The sequence below is a fragment of the Microcaecilia unicolor genome, chromosome 4 (assembly GCF_901765095.1).
Source record: "Microcaecilia unicolor chromosome 4, aMicUni1.1, whole genome shotgun sequence".
In the NCBI taxonomy this organism is placed as follows: domain Eukaryota; kingdom Metazoa; phylum Chordata; class Amphibia; order Gymnophiona; family Siphonopidae; genus Microcaecilia; species Microcaecilia unicolor.
Window position 1 is genome coordinate 101772408 of NC_044034.1, and position 16031 is coordinate 101788438.

General features: G+C 39.7%; 1 protein-coding gene across 1 annotated transcript in view; it reads left to right on the forward strand.

Moving 5' to 3' along the window:
- The window catches only part of VWA8 (von Willebrand factor A domain containing 8), a 483817-nt gene that overhangs the window by 305046 nt on the left and 162740 nt on the right, over positions 1-16031 (forward strand). The window contains exon 29 of the mRNA XM_030200545.1: positions 8549-8748. Within this exon, the coding sequence (XP_030056405.1) occupies positions 8549-8748 (200 nt within the window). The remainder of the gene's footprint in view (positions 1-8548; positions 8749-16031) is intronic.

Below are 16031 nucleotides of genomic sequence, written 5' to 3' on the forward strand. Positions count from 1 at the left end.
GGGTAGTTGATCTATCTCTTCCCTCATCACCAAAGGACCCAATTCCAATATCTCAGGGGTCAGTACAAACTCAGACGCCTTTAACCCCTTCAACAATCCCAGTGGCCCAACCAGTAGCCCTGATTTCGGCCCAATTACCCACTGTTACCTCTGCTCCAATGATGCAAGCAACAACCCAGACGCTAACCCCACCACCGCCTCATGTATATCGTACTATTGGAGGCTATGAGATTGAAATACCCCCTCCCATTATTGAGCAATACCCTTGTGTCCCGAACCCACCGGTTCCGGTCACCGTCCAGCACCCTACCATCAATCAAATTGATGTGGCTGCCCAGACCTCCACTTGTCCTGGTCTAAGATCAGGATTGACCTCACACATGACCACCCAAACGACTACCTACCCACATATGGGACACACAACTCAGACATCACCTCCACCACTACGTTTGGACTCTTCTGTCCAAACTGGTCCCTTGCCCGCTGAATCCCTACAGTCTATCCTATCCCAATTACGACAGATGGGTTTCATTCCATGTAGTCCTGCTACACAGACACGGGCTATTTGTCAGGAACTCTATGATCGGGGTTTCATTAAACCACCCCCTGCTCCAGTGAACCCTTCAATGCCCATTCTAGAACCTCAGTGTTCTATTCCTCCTAGATGGGACACGTTAGGTGCACGGCCAATGCGTCCCTTGGTACTCCCAGCCAAACCAGCTAATAAGGAGCGACCGAAGGTTAGACTCTCCCCATTAGACGAAGCATGGGAAGTTTTAAAACAACAACTCCCCACAAAATCGGACATAGAGGATATTCGAAACGAGCCTCCTCCGATGTTCCATTTCTCCCCTTTTTCAGATAGTGAAGTAATCCCTTCCCTTACAGACGATTCACCTCGTTTTACGTTACCTAATACCCCAGTCCCCTCAGAAGAACAATACGGTCACGCATTGGCTAGTATGGGAGATGGCCTCGCGTTTGTTTCAGAGGGACTTCGTTCCTTACGCAAGTCCCTGACAACACAACCGCGCCCTGATACCCCGGACACCGTGGTATCTGTTGCACCAAAATCTGATTTTCCTCAACAACATGATCTTATTTCTCATCATACCAGACAACGCCACCCTCAAAGTTATCTTACTAATGAGGGATCTAACCGCTGCCTTACAGTCATTGATAGTCCCCATCATCCTACAGTTTTGCCCGCCCTAAATACCAGTACAGAACCTATCCTATCTGGTCCACCTAGCACACCTGCTCAATATGTGGCATTACATGAGAATTCATGGCATTATGTTCAACCATGGATTGATAACCTTGCAGGATGGTCTGAGGCACTCCAGCCCCAGTCCGCCCTTTTTCCACGTGAAGGATCCCTACGACCAGACAAGCTCTCATTAGTGAGAGACCTCATTTATGATCACCCTGACCCTCATTGGGATCAGAAAACAACACTTTATCTAATCCAGGGCTTTCAGGTTTGGAAAAAGTATGAGAATCAGTTTCCCCCAACCGCCACGAAACCATTGGAGAAAATAAAACTTTTTCCCCTGTTGAATAAAATGTCCGGAGGTGTCCCTCATACGGAATATACTCCACTTTCAGCGGTTGAATTGAATAGCCTTATACTACAGCTCCCGGATATTGCACAGGGAGGTAATCGATGGTTGAAGAAATTACAAGACATAACCCTGGGGACCACTCTGTCAGTCGGCGATATGAAAGCGCTCCTGGGCAGAACCCCACACGTTAGTGTCACTGACATATTCACTCAATCGGGCTATGCAAAATTTGTTACAGATACCCAATATGATGGTAACCCTTTGACTGAAATTCAGACAAAAATATTTCAGGAAATCCGGACCATGTATCCGACCCTTAAAGACTTTTCGGTTATCACTTCCCAAAGATGGGAAATGGATTCAGAGCCTATTGAGGCTTATTTACTCAGACTCCAAGACCTATATAAGGAAGAAACAGAGAAAAAATTTGACTCTGATAATGCCCTCCCAGTATTCTACCATTTACTGAAGGGAACCTTACCTTCAGAAATTAAACTTAAGTTGGAGAACACCGTGGGTCTCCACCTGGAAAAATGGCCTAAAATTCGTGAACACATCCTTCATCATTGCAGACGACTTATTAAAAGCAAGCAAAATGAAGCCCAACATCGTAAGACAGTACACACTAACTTGGAAGTGCTGCAGACTGAAGATCTCAAAGAGAAAAGAGCCTCTAGGAGCTCTGACCCTGATACCAATACTCCTGACACTTCTCCCCCTGTTATTGTTATGTATGCTGACCAACGCTATGACAATAATGGCCGAAATCGGCCCTACCGCCCAGACCGTAGAATTGATTACCCAGAAGAACGAGGTCGTCGCTCTCTACCCCAACGAGGTCCCCCAAGGGGCCCTCTTGAGGATACTAGGCGACAACGAGACTACCGTTCCCGGCCTAGCCCTGATCGCTATCCTGATGTGCTCTGTTATCGCTGCCAACAATATGGTCATTATGCTGCTGAATGTCTTCAGACACAGCCATATAGATTTAGAAAATCGCAGGTCCGTCAAAATCCCCCTGAACGGCAGTCATTCCCTTTATGGAACCCGGATCAACACCGTCCGCAGTGACCACAGATTTAGGGATCAATATTACCCACCCCATAATGACTAGGCGTTACCCCAAACCCGATTTGATTTTGTTGCTCTCAGTCACTCATACTACTCAGCTCCTCATTTAGTATCCAGAAACCATTTCTCTGTATGTTTCTGTTTCTATTACAGGTGACATGTCTTTATCTTATATTTTTTTAGGTTTAATTGCAAGTGTATGTTTATGGTACCATACAAATGACCTAACTGAGTCAGCAAGTTCTTTATTTGTTTTTTTTGCATACCTTCCCTGGGGAGTTCTTATCAACTGCAGGGATAAGCGATCCCCAGAGGATGTTCATTTTATGTTTTTTTATATAAACCTTAACTGACTTATTTATGCCATTTTTCTCTATACGGGATCCCTTTTAAATAAAAGCTGTGTATTGCACATTTTTAAAATGTTTTCTGCTTTAACTGTTATGCTGTTTAAATTAATGTGACATTCACTTCTTTAGTTTTTTCATGAATATAAAGCCTTCATTTTGAAATTTCTCTATAATATGTGTTCTTTGAAAATTACTATGAAAGGTTCTATATTATATGCCATCTAAAACACTGTTTATTTGTGATGTTGTTTAAAATAACTAGTGCTGATATTCACTTCCTGGCTCTCTATTGAGATGAACGAACTGTTTTCTTTTCAAGTCTTATCTACAACTTTCAAACTTCCTTCCCTGCCTCTTAAAGATTTATAGTTTTACGATACAGTTCCAGCATTTTTGGTTCTCAATAGGGTTTGTAGATTAACCCTTGCATAACATAACTAACTGGTAAATCAAAACTAAAGAAATTAAGGTTGCTATTATTTTAAAGCTATGTTCAGATAAGACTAGCTCCAATTGCCAAATTTCCTTTTATTGAGAACCGTACCTCTGGAACCAGTTAAAGTAATTAACTTGTTTTCCTCTCCTGAAGTATTACTTTTATGAAGACTAATTACACCAGCATGAAGTATTAATATAGAAATTTCAACTTACAGTTTTTGTCTGATGTATAGACCTATTTTCAGTCACCATAATATCCACTGCTTGCAGTGAGCAATAAACTCAAATTAGATACAGGAAGCACCGTTATTTCGTGATTTCCTTAAGACTGAATGACAGAGATTAACCCTTGTAGTTCTTATTTTCTCTAGAGTTCATCTTTACAAATGCTTTGGACTCAGTATATGATACAGGAATTCATTACGTGTTTCAGATTTTTAATAACTATTCTATGATTCTGTATTATCCTTGTTACTTTTTGTTTGGAATTCAGATCATACTGGTCAATTTGTACATTTATTGCATTAATAAAAATTGTTATTATATCTTTGATTTTTGAATTTTACTAAAATGTTTAAAAAAAAAAAATGTTTCTACTTGTTTGCTGCTTATAAAACTGCTTCTCCTCTGTATTTAAAATATACTCTAAATTGTAAATTGATTGCTGGGAATATATAAGCTTATTTTTAGCTATCCCTCTGAATGTGAATCTTGATATGCTGTCATAATTTAGGGCCCAAAATTGTGAAAGCATAGAAATGATCAAATTAAAATTTAATATAAGTTTTATTTTCCAAATTGGTTCTGACCTATTACAGAGGACTATAGGTTATTGTCCTTCTCATTTGACCTATTTTAACCTTGTAAAGGTCACGTGAGGAGGCCTCATAGAAATATATAGTTTTTTACATTTCTGATATTAGCTTTTCTCTATCTCTCTAAATATCATATTAAAAGCTGCATTTTCCTGGAACAGACTCTGACCACAATGTTTCCTCAGACTCTGCTTACTTCCCGTGCCAGCAACATCAACTTTACAAAGAACATTTTATTATTCCTACTGGTAATTTGTGATATTATATATTGACACTATGCTCCACCTACTGATGCGCAAAGGAACTAACAATGCATTTTATAATCTATTCTTTCTAATGGTCCTATGCTAAGATTTGACCACTTGATTTTACTTCTTATATCACCTCTATTTATTAAGTCCTGTAGGTTGAGTGAAGACTGTCAATCCAATTTCTGATCTACCGCCTCTAGTTTAGTACTTCTACTGCAACTGACTTCTGGCAAGAAAAAGAAGCACCAACTTCTCCAATGAGAATTTTCTTTTGTCCAAATGATGTCATTAATTTAGACTTTCTTGGTTATGCTCTCAAATAATTTGTTGTATTGAATATTTTTGCAGGCTTCTCATCTTTTTCAGAACCTACATGTCACTTTACGTATGAGCTCTCTATTACAGCGGACAGCGACCGTGATTTCAGAAGATACTTCCATCACTTGGACTACTTATGAGTTTTTAAATTTCTGCACATTAGACTTCTGCTCTGAATATGACTATTTGCTAATCTACCCTTCTGAATCATCTCACTCGTAAGTCCTGCTGGCCTCCTGCAGCTGAGGGCTCAACCCTTGGTGAATGGTAGTCATCGTAGGTGAAGATTCCATATCTATTGGCGATAGATTGCAACGCATTGCCCTCCATACATCAATAATTGAACATTTACCATCATCTCTAAATTTTAATTGTTTTTTATAATCTTCTCTTTTGTTCCATATACTTTACCATTGTTATTTGATCATGTCTTTGTCTTTGTAATAATTACCAATCTGTCTTGCACATTATGCAAGCCAGAAGTGTAGATATATTATGCAAATCCCAATTTCTAGTATTAAGAGGGTTGCAATTGACCCCTACCAAACAGGAGATATTAATGAAAATTGGCTTTTCATTATTGAACCCTTCTGGTTTCCCTTTTGCTTTTGCACTTAATTAGCACTGTTTTCTCCATGTTTACATTGTCTTTCATGTCTATTCAATTCACCCTGACTATGCCCACTAAGATATAGCAATATATCATTCAGGCATACAGTTATTTGCTTATTCCTTTGCCAGCCTCTGGCTCTTGATGGACTGATTATGATGGTGTATGCCTAGAATAAAGATCTATCCAGGCCCAAATGATGTTAGATCCCCCAAGGTTGTAGCAATAATCTTTACACCTTGCAAACTGCTGGACCACAAGTCTTGGGTCCATGTGAAAAATATACGGGTTTACTCAACCGCAGAACCAGATGTTACAAGCCTAACCATCTCAAGACCGGCAACTTCCTTCAGCAAGCCAGCCTGAAAACCCAGCCCTGTTAGATCTCCTTCCAGATTCTTCAACGCTTCCACCGCCTCAACCATGAACTGATACTTAATTTGAGAACTACTGTTGCTGTTTATGGACATTATAGATTCATATTTTGTTTTATTTTTAGTTTTAGCAGTAATCCTGTCTAGAAAAGGTTTTATTTTATTTTCCTATTATTTCCTTTATTGTTCTAATTGTTTTTCTAAGAGTTTCCCCGTTATTTCTGTATGTAACTCAAATTGAAGTTGATATTGCTCAGATACAAGAGTTATGCAATTGTTTAACTCTGGTGTAGGCTTACTTACGTTGCATGTCTTTCTGTAGGTTTGACTAAGCTCCAAGAGGGTAACGGATATATACAATACTTCCCATACTTCCAGGTCATTATGCATATGTCAAGATCCATGCAGACCTTGGTTAATATACCCGCATACCTATATTTCATGGGATTTTGTAAATGATCTCATGGATTAGCCCCATTCATAAAACCTCTCTCACTACAGTAAGCCTCAATCACATAGATATGAATAAGATAGAACCGGCATATGAAAAGGTTGCAGAAAATTATTAGTGTACTAACTATAAGTTTGTGTAGGATTGACATAATTGAAGTATTGTCAGGATGATGAGTTCACACCGTAAACAAAACAAATTGTACCAGTTGACCTTAAGACTCAGATAATTTGATGGCCTCATAGAATACCTTCTGGAATGGATGGTACCACGGTACGTTAACCCTGGTGTCACCCTATGGGATAGGGTGAAGAGGGGAATGTTAATATATGGCCTGGCTTTGGATCTACCACTGGAATAGTGAGGGCCAAAGCTATGAAGCCTAAAATAACTGAAGAAGTACTGACTAGGCCAAATAACAAGTACATGATTTAATATTTGAGAATCTGTAAAAAGCGGTTCTGAATAATGAGTCCTGCTACAAATTGGTACAATTTTTAATTCAAATTCAGCTCCTGTACTGGGGAAAACAAAAACAAAAAGGATGGCTCAGATGAACAAAATGGAGCCTATTACATAGTTCTTAAGATGAACAAAATGGAGCCTATTACAGAGTTCTTAAGATGGTGTGAAAAGTATGTGAAAACTATTGCAACAGGGAACAGGTGTCTCAGAAATGAGATGTGAAAAAAGAACTTGTTCCCAAAACATACTGATAAGCCCGCGTGGGAACGTATCATCTCAGAAATTGAGAGCTAGGTTTCCCACCATTGACTTCTATGGAGAGGTTGTGTATAAAAGAGGGGAAAATGTGCCTTAACTGGGAGTTTTCTCAGAGGGCGAAGCTCTGTCCGGTTGTACTCAGAATCTCTCTGCTGAATGTACCTGATTAAAGTCTGATGTCTGTATTTGTACCAACTTGAAGACTTGTCTTTGGGTAAGAAATAAATAGTATCTATCTATTTAAACCTATCTCTGTCTTTATACTATCTTCTCTTTACCTTACATTTAGCTTACAAGGCAGATCACATACACTCAGTCTCTGGAGAAACTTAGACAGAATTTTAATAGGCATTATCTGGGAACATAAATGGCCCAGAGTATACCTAGATCCAGGAAGACAGAAAGCAGTAGTTATGGGAATTAGATTTCTATTACAGCCCCTAATGCAAACCCAGAGCAGACCTCCTTGTGATTGGGTGACAATGAAGGTGGGAGAAATCAGACAGAGCCTGTTATGTGAAATAGGTATCTTTAGTCCCCCGTGTGATCTGGAGTCAGAAAGAGGTCCAAGAGGGGGAAATTAAAACACTACATAAACACAGTAAGAGTCTGTGATTATTGCAGCATGTTTATTGCATATCCCTTTATAATGAGAAATATGACAGTGTAACAATTATTAGAGATTAGAAAAACAGATTAAAATTCACAGGAAGTTGTCATGATTCAGCCAGTTTGGTATCTATAAAGAGACTTTGCATTTTGTAAATATTGGACTTTTTTTTTAACAGTTCATACTTAAATCCAGAAAATAGTTGTCAAAACGGATGCTGGAATCCTTTAAATATGACTAATAAAAACAGCACAAAGTGGCAAGACTGCATGAGAAAAATACATCTGTTTTCAGCATTCTGTTCTTTTTCTAAAAGTGGTCCAGAAATATTCAGATTGAGTTACTATTACTTTTTAAAGCATATATTTGTATAGCTCTGGGTTCATCCATGGAATCTTTTCTTCATTCCTACCAATCTAGACAGCCTTCTGGGAATAATAAGACCTATCTTACAGCTGCTAAAAAATAAAAAAGATAAAAATTTTGCACACCAATCAACAGCATTCTTCATTATTGAGGAATTTGGCTTTTCAAAGTAATAATTTAAATTTTTTGATAGAGTACTGCTTTTCCCCACTGTTTACTAAGCTGTGCAGCAATGCCGACACAGCACACCGACAGCCAATAGCGCGGCTTAGTAAACAAGAGAGGTTTATTAGTAAATCAGCAATGGACAAGATTAAAATACAACCCAATATGAGTTACTATATTTACTGGTTATTTTTAAAATGTTATTAAACATAACAAAGAAATTCCCATTTTTATTCTAGATTTTGTTTTTCTGATTTCCACCCTGACATGCCAGGCTAGTTTACCCTGAGGCTGTTTCTTATTGAAGTCTGCTGCATTTTCACAAGATTTCTAGAACATCCCATCATAAATTGACTGTCAGGAAGTCTTGACAGCATCATTTTGAATCGCTAAGCGGTCTCATGCACTTATTAACGTTGTTTTCATTTTGTTTTTGTAAAGGTGAGGTGGAAAACACTCTTTATGTGGCAACATGCAATCCTGTGTCTTTATATTTCATGAATATACCTGGGAATAAAGGCTACTCTATAGATCTGTACGATGTCTTCCCCAGAACGGTTGGTACTGTATGGCATCCATTTGTAACTGTTGCACCTCTGGAAAATCCACTGAAAGGTCAAGTAATCCTGCACGAAGAACAGGTACAAGAAAATCAACTGTTTCTATTGACACATTTTGATTCTGTGCCAACTGCGTGTATTGGGTGGCAAATGCATTTCTCTATATAAACTAAAACTAGTTATAATACTAGTCCCCTTATTTTAGAAGCATATTGTAATAGCAATATTTACATATGTAGCTTGCATACAAATGTAAAGGGTGATTTCTGAAAGTTGTTATTACATGTAGAGATCCACACCACACAGATATTTGGAGGCATGATGGGGCAGTGTTTTGGCATGTCGTGGGCAGGACAAATATCTATGGGGCCAATATTGAGACTATGGGAAGGAGCCAGCTAATTCACATGGTCAGAGATGAACCCGGAAATTCAATGCTGGAGCCATTTCCGGGGAGTTTTTTGGCTGCTAAAACATGACTATTTAACAGGCCAGGAGCTGTTCCTGGTTGGTTAAATAGTTGTAAATTTCAGGCGGTATATGTATTCCCCATTTTGCAAAGGGAATACACGTGTGGGGAAAAACTTTCCTCATCAGGTTTCAAAAAGTGTTCATTTCAGCCAGGGTTTTAAATAAGGATTTAAGGGAATAATTCTTAATCCCTATTGTTTATTTCTGCCTCAGAAATGAATCCACAAAATTATATATGGCGTAGTCCCAGGATACATGATAGACCTCATAGATGTCTACCAATAAGAAACAGATTCGGGTCAGCAAGATGATACCTAAACCTACAGTACCCAAATTGCAAAGGACTGAAATACAAAACAACCTATGCATCCGGCTTCTCCTACATAAGCGCACAACTATGGAATGGCCTCCCAAAAGCTGTGAAAACAATCCATGACCACCTGAACTTCAGGAAATCACTAAAAACCAACCTCTTCAAAAAGGCCTACCCCAATAATCCTACGTAAACCTCTTCACCCAAAACACAGCATGCCTAATGATCGTACTGGACAACACACAATCTTCATCCCTTCCGACCCTCCACATATACCTCATTCGATCACTATACAACCTTGTACTTGTTATCAACTGACTGGGCAAACGCTTTTGACGGTACTATGTAAGCCACATTGAGCCTGCAAATAGGTGGGAAAATGCGGGATACAAATGCAGCAAATAAAAAAATAAATAAGTAAATAAAAATCCAGATTAAAATTACAGGCTCATTTTTTAAAAGGTAGCACTTCCATGTGTGGGTTTGTAAAAAGGAGCAGCTATATGTAGAACTGATGCCAGTTACATATAGAAGTTGCAAAATCAACATTTCCATTTGGAAGCTGCCGGGATCATGACGTTCATTTTTATCCTCATATATTTTTCTAAAATGGCTGCTACCGCTTCGCATGCTGACAAATACACTTCTACTCTTTCAGATATTTGAAATACCACTAGATATAAGCATATCCTGACTTGGACATGTCACGCCCAGTCTCTGTGTAAAACTGGACTTTAGAGCTATGGTGGTTTTCACTCGTCCTTGTCCCCGGTCATTTTAGTGGCTGTTACTGAGATTATCAGGAATTCAAGGAGCACAGCGAAATGAGTTTAGACCTTTTAAATCTGTTATTTAGAAATGTGGTCTCTGTGTTCAGCTTCAGACTAGAAACTACACTGTGAAACTACAAACTGCAGAATGTAGCAGCTCATCTACTGTTTTTTGCTCACAAATTTGACAGGGTTTCTCCACTTTTGGTCCAATTACATTGGTTGCCTACAGTGGCTAGAATAGAATTTAAAGTATGTATGTTGATATGTCAGGTTCTACATAGAACTGCTTCTTTGTATATGTCCAATTTGTTTTTTTCACCAAATGATCAGGCTAAATGTGCTTTTGGAATTCATATTTGTTGCATTTCCTTAATCCAAAAGAAATTAGCTATAAAAGGTTGTTTACTGCTTCCTTTTTATATCAGACTGTTAAACTTTTGAATTCATTACCATTAGAAATTAGGCTGCTGAATATTTTTCTTTCTTTTAGGAAGGCAGCTAAAACTTTTCTATTTCATAAATATTTGCTATGTTAAGCTTTTGTTTTTCTAACTTTTAGAGAGATGCTGAAAGGTTACCGTGCTTGCAACATTTCAATTAGACTGGTTTTAGCCAGTCTAAATGAAACATTATTGTGTAGCTAATGCAGAGGCTTTCGGCCACTGTTTTACTGTGCAAGGAAACAGTGACAGAAAGTCCCATGCTAATGAGCTTGCTAGTATTAAAATTAGCTCATTAGCAATTCTGTGCAATACACAGGGAAAAGGCACACGCAAAACCCCTGCCGTAATGACTAAAATCTGCCGACAGTTCTAGAGGTGTCGGTGGGGCGCAGGGTGATTTTTACAACCCTCTCTGCCCAGGATTTCTACTGGAGCTTGAAAGTGAGGACACAAAGACAGAAGGCTGCGCTGCTACACCTCTCAGAGGTGCATCCAGTGAAAGCTGGAGGGAAGGTAAGAGTTCTGGCTGCCTCTTTTTTTGCATCTTCCTAAAGATGAGGCGCTGACTTAGCATTCCAATGGGTCTGGTGGAGGAGGCCACTGATTCCCTGCTTCTGGAGAGGAAAATGTCCTATTCCCACTGTTTGTGTGGGTGGGGGGGGGAGGGTTTAACAGGAGGCTGAGTCCATGACTCTTAAGCACATTGGGAGGTCCCCCCACCCCTGTCCACTGGGCATGCACCAGGAACGTTCCGACCCCTTTACCAACTAATGCTCAACACTAACAATGTGCATATAATTTGCATGCTGTTAGTGTTGAGCATCAGTCGCTATTTGTTTCTCGTTATGAGAGCCATTATTTTCTGGTGCTGTAGGGAACAATGCTGTTCTGTGCATCCCCCCCTTTGCTTCTTGGGTGAATGCAGAATATATGATTTGTGATGTAATGTAAAAACCATGAGATTAAAATTTTTATGGCATAATAGGTCTCATAAGTTATCCTTCTTGCTTTACAAAATGATAGTACTGTTCTGTTTGGGAATATTATAATATTTCACTGATTATCTGGACACTTCAGGGATATTGTAGTACGTAATCTAGAAAATAAGACTTGTGTTCAAGTTAACCAGTTGCCACCTCCACCTATTTAGGAGGCAGTAAGTGCTCCTGTGCTAACCTGGCAGTAACTGTGCAGCACATGGCACTGCCCGATTACTACTACAAATCATTTCTATAGCACTACCAGTCGTATGCAGCCAGGTTAGCCCCTGGTGCAGAAATTTTTTTTTTTTAAACAGAGCAGAGGGGGTAGGCACTACCACTGGGCTTCTGCGGTAACCCAGCAGTAGTGCCTGATTGGCACGTGCCAATGCCGCGGTAGATGTACCACAATGTTGTAAAATGGCCCATTAGTTTTAACAGACTGTCCAAAAGTTTGTTTTTTTATCAGAGTTTGAACAACAAATGCTTTGTCAGTAGGAGGCCATTTTCAAACTGTACACATTGGGACAGTGTTGGAAGGTACATTCACTTTGAAATATATCACAGCTATAAACTACCTGAGAACATTTCACCTGGTTGTTTTCAGAGCAAAAGCATATGTATATATTTTTTTCTTGGTTAATTAGAGTAAACTCTGCATACTCTAGCTAAAATGTATGTTGTGAACTCTGTAGCCATATAGTTTGAAAATTACTACATATGTAGTTAGATATTACTGGATATAATCATCTTAGTTCTATAAAATGGCACACCCAAGAGGTTAAACATTTTTCCATCTTGTGTATGTTTTGCAACTTCAAGAAGCAGCTGTATATACACTTGACTACATTTCGAGTCTGTTTAGCTTATGGGATCACAGAAAAAAAAATTAAAATCCTATTCTAAAAGCAGCGATGAGGAAAAGGAAACTTTTCAGTACCTAAAAATAAAAGAAAAATCCTCATGGGTTTACTTATTACATGTGTCCAGAGTTTGGAATTCCAGACATCAAGGCTGTGAGATCATCCAAAGGTTACTTTTCTCCCAGTCAAATACAAACATAATGCAACTGCACATTAGTATCTGTTTCCCAGTCACTTGAAGAGTTGCCAAAACTGTGTGCAGGAGTGACGCAAAAGTCTATTCTTAACCACAATCAGAATATACCATTAGTCTGTTAACACAGAAGGAAACTATTAACATCTAAAAAGGGATTGAGAGAGAAGCTTTTTTAAAACCAAAGACTCAACTTATAAAATTTAACTTAAAGCAGATAAAGAAAAACATGTCTATTGAATGCGTTTTTTAAAAATGATGTTTAGAACGAAATGTTTGTATAGCTGTGCTTATTTCTGGCTGTAGAAATGGTAATGCAGTAGCCAAACTAAAACCCTTCTTTACATGTTCTGACAATTGATTATTTTCATGCTTACAAGTCCAAATCTGCTTGACATTTATAAAAATGAGAAATAACAAACAATCCCCCCTTTTTACAAAGCCATGCAGTAATGCCGACACAGTCCATTCACTTTGAATGGGCTGTGTTAGCATTACCGCCCGGCATTGGGGGGAATGTCTCCTTTCATAAGGAAAATGCTCAGCAGTAGTTAAAGTGCCTAGACAATGCAAATGCATATTATTTTAAATATGATGCACTTCTTAAGTGTTACCTTTTTTAGTCAAAAATAGTTTCCCCAAGTAAGACATGTTGCTTGTACCCCAAATCAAATAAAACAGCCGTTGTTGGCTGTCATCGTAAACTTGGACATCTGAATACCCCTCCATGTTCTATCTAAAAGCTGCCTTCATACACTTGTATTTACTACTACTACTTAGCATTTCTATAGCGCTACTAGGGTTACGCAGCGCTGTACAAGTTAAAACATGGGGAAGGACAGTCCCTGCTCAAGAGAGCTTACAATCTAAGGTAATAAACTATGTAGTCAGTGTAGTCAGTGTATCATGAATGGGGAAGGTGGTTAGGCGCCAAAAGCAAGGGAGAAGAGATGGGTTTTGAGTAAGGACTTATTTGCCTCGGCCTAACCCAGAACATCCAGCAGAACAGGACCAGAGCCAGTTAAGGACGTCCCGGAAGAACGGGGCCTGAGCCGGACAGGGACCAACGCTCCCGACCGAGAAGACGCGTCTATGGAGCTCCGAATCGATGCAAACACGACCGAATGGCGCTCCGACCCACACAATCTCCAGTGCAGTCAGAGAGCAGTCCATTGTCGCTCCGGGACGGGGGCCGCATGGGTCTGCCTGCTATTGGAAGTGCGTTGGGTTCCCGCTCGCTGTATCGAAGAGAGAACCACCCAAAGCGGCGGAGCCGTCAGGATTAATGGCAGCGAAGCTACCTCAACCAGCAGGAACACTGCCTGCCTACACTACAACACCTCTCCAGTTATCTACATCTAAAGAAGGCCACACAGAACCACGGAACCCTGCACCCTGTTGCAACTCTTCTGAACATCCAGCTGTGAGTAAATTGCAAAATACAGGGCTCTACCCACTAACCGTGAGTAAACTACCTCAGCCACCATTACAGTTCCCTGAATCGTGAAGATTCTGTGCCCCGAGTAAATACTTCTGAACACCTGCCGGTGATTAAATCATCTACATCCAAAAAAAAAAACCTAGATCCAAGCCCTATCAAACATCATACAGTACGCAGCCACCAGATGCCCAAACTGACCTATCACCAAAATGAATACCTTCAAATTATATCTAGTAATTTACTCCTTACCACTGATCCACCTAATTCAAGCTACCCCATTTGCAGAAAGCAACATCACCCCCAAAGACTGACCAAACACACCCTGCCTTATCAAACCGACATCAACCAAAACAAAGATAGAAAAACAACCGCAGACAACCTCAACAGAAGAGAAAGAACCTCCATAATAAATTCACAACAACAAAAAAACGACAGCTAAAAAAAAAATCCACATAACACCAATCATGGCTAACCCATACCAAAATATCCAAATCAACTACATCAACGCTAGATCCGCAGTAAACAAAACAACACTACTAACAGATTGGATCAAATCAGAAAACCTCGACCTACTCGTCATCAATGAAACGTGGACCAAAAGGACCCCATAATCCTAGATCTCTGCCCCCCAGGCTATAAGATCGTTCACTGGATGAGAAAGGAAAAGAGAGGCGGAGGCATAGCATTAATCTATTGATCCCAGTTTATCATTGATACCTTTGCCAAGTCCATAACACCACAACTTGAAATCGCCTCAATTAGAATCCGCAGCAAAACCCTACCTGATCACCTGAACTCCGTCCTGTTTTATAGACCACCAGGAAACTGGAATGAGTGCTAGATCATCTTCACTGACTTCATCTCAAACACATGTGCGACCAACTCCAACATACTAATACTAGGAGACATCAATCTTCACCTAGAAGACCCAGTCTCCACTACTGCACGAGAATGCAAGGATTTCCTCCTTTAATGGGACCTCACATGGCCACAAATGCAACCTACCCATGTCAAAGGGTATACCCTGGACCTCATCTCATACAAACTACCAACAGACCAGTGCCTAATAATAACAGATATTAAATGGTCAGAAACACCATGGACCGATCACCACAAATTAAACTTATCATTAAAATGGCGGAAGAAGGGCTCCAACCACACACAACAACACACAACGTACAGCACCAGAGGCCAAATAGACCTGGAAACATTCTAGTCACAGATTTACAATAACGAATGGTCTGCACAAACAGACTCCACAAACTATCTCACAAAATGGGATGAAAGATGTAGAAACGTATTAGACGAAGTAGCACCCCTACGAACAAGAATCTCACGTAGGCATAACACCATACCATGGTTTAACAATGACCTGAAAAAACTAAAAGCACAAACCAGGAAACTCGAACGAGCATGGAAAAAAACAAAAGAAAACTCGAACGAGCATGGAAAAAACAAAAGACGAACATACGCTCAATGCATGGAAACAGACAGAAAGAAGATACAAATACGCTATAAGACAAACCAAAAGGACATACTACAAAACCAAAATAGGGCCGGACTACAAAGACATGAAGTAATTATACCAACTTGTGAACAAACTACTAGACACTTCAGCAGTCACCGCAACCAACACAGACATCCCATCTGCCGACAAACTCGCTAAATATTTCATTTCAATGAAAACATCACTAACCTACGCAAAACGCTACCTCAGAACAACACTGACATCAAAAACTTCATCAATAACCTGGATCCAAACTCTGGAGAATACAAAGCAGACTGAACCTGGTTAAACTTCACGCCCCTCACCATAGATACAGTCACCCAGGCAATCAAAAGATTCTCCAGCACCCACTGCAAATTAGACACCTGCCCCAGTTACCT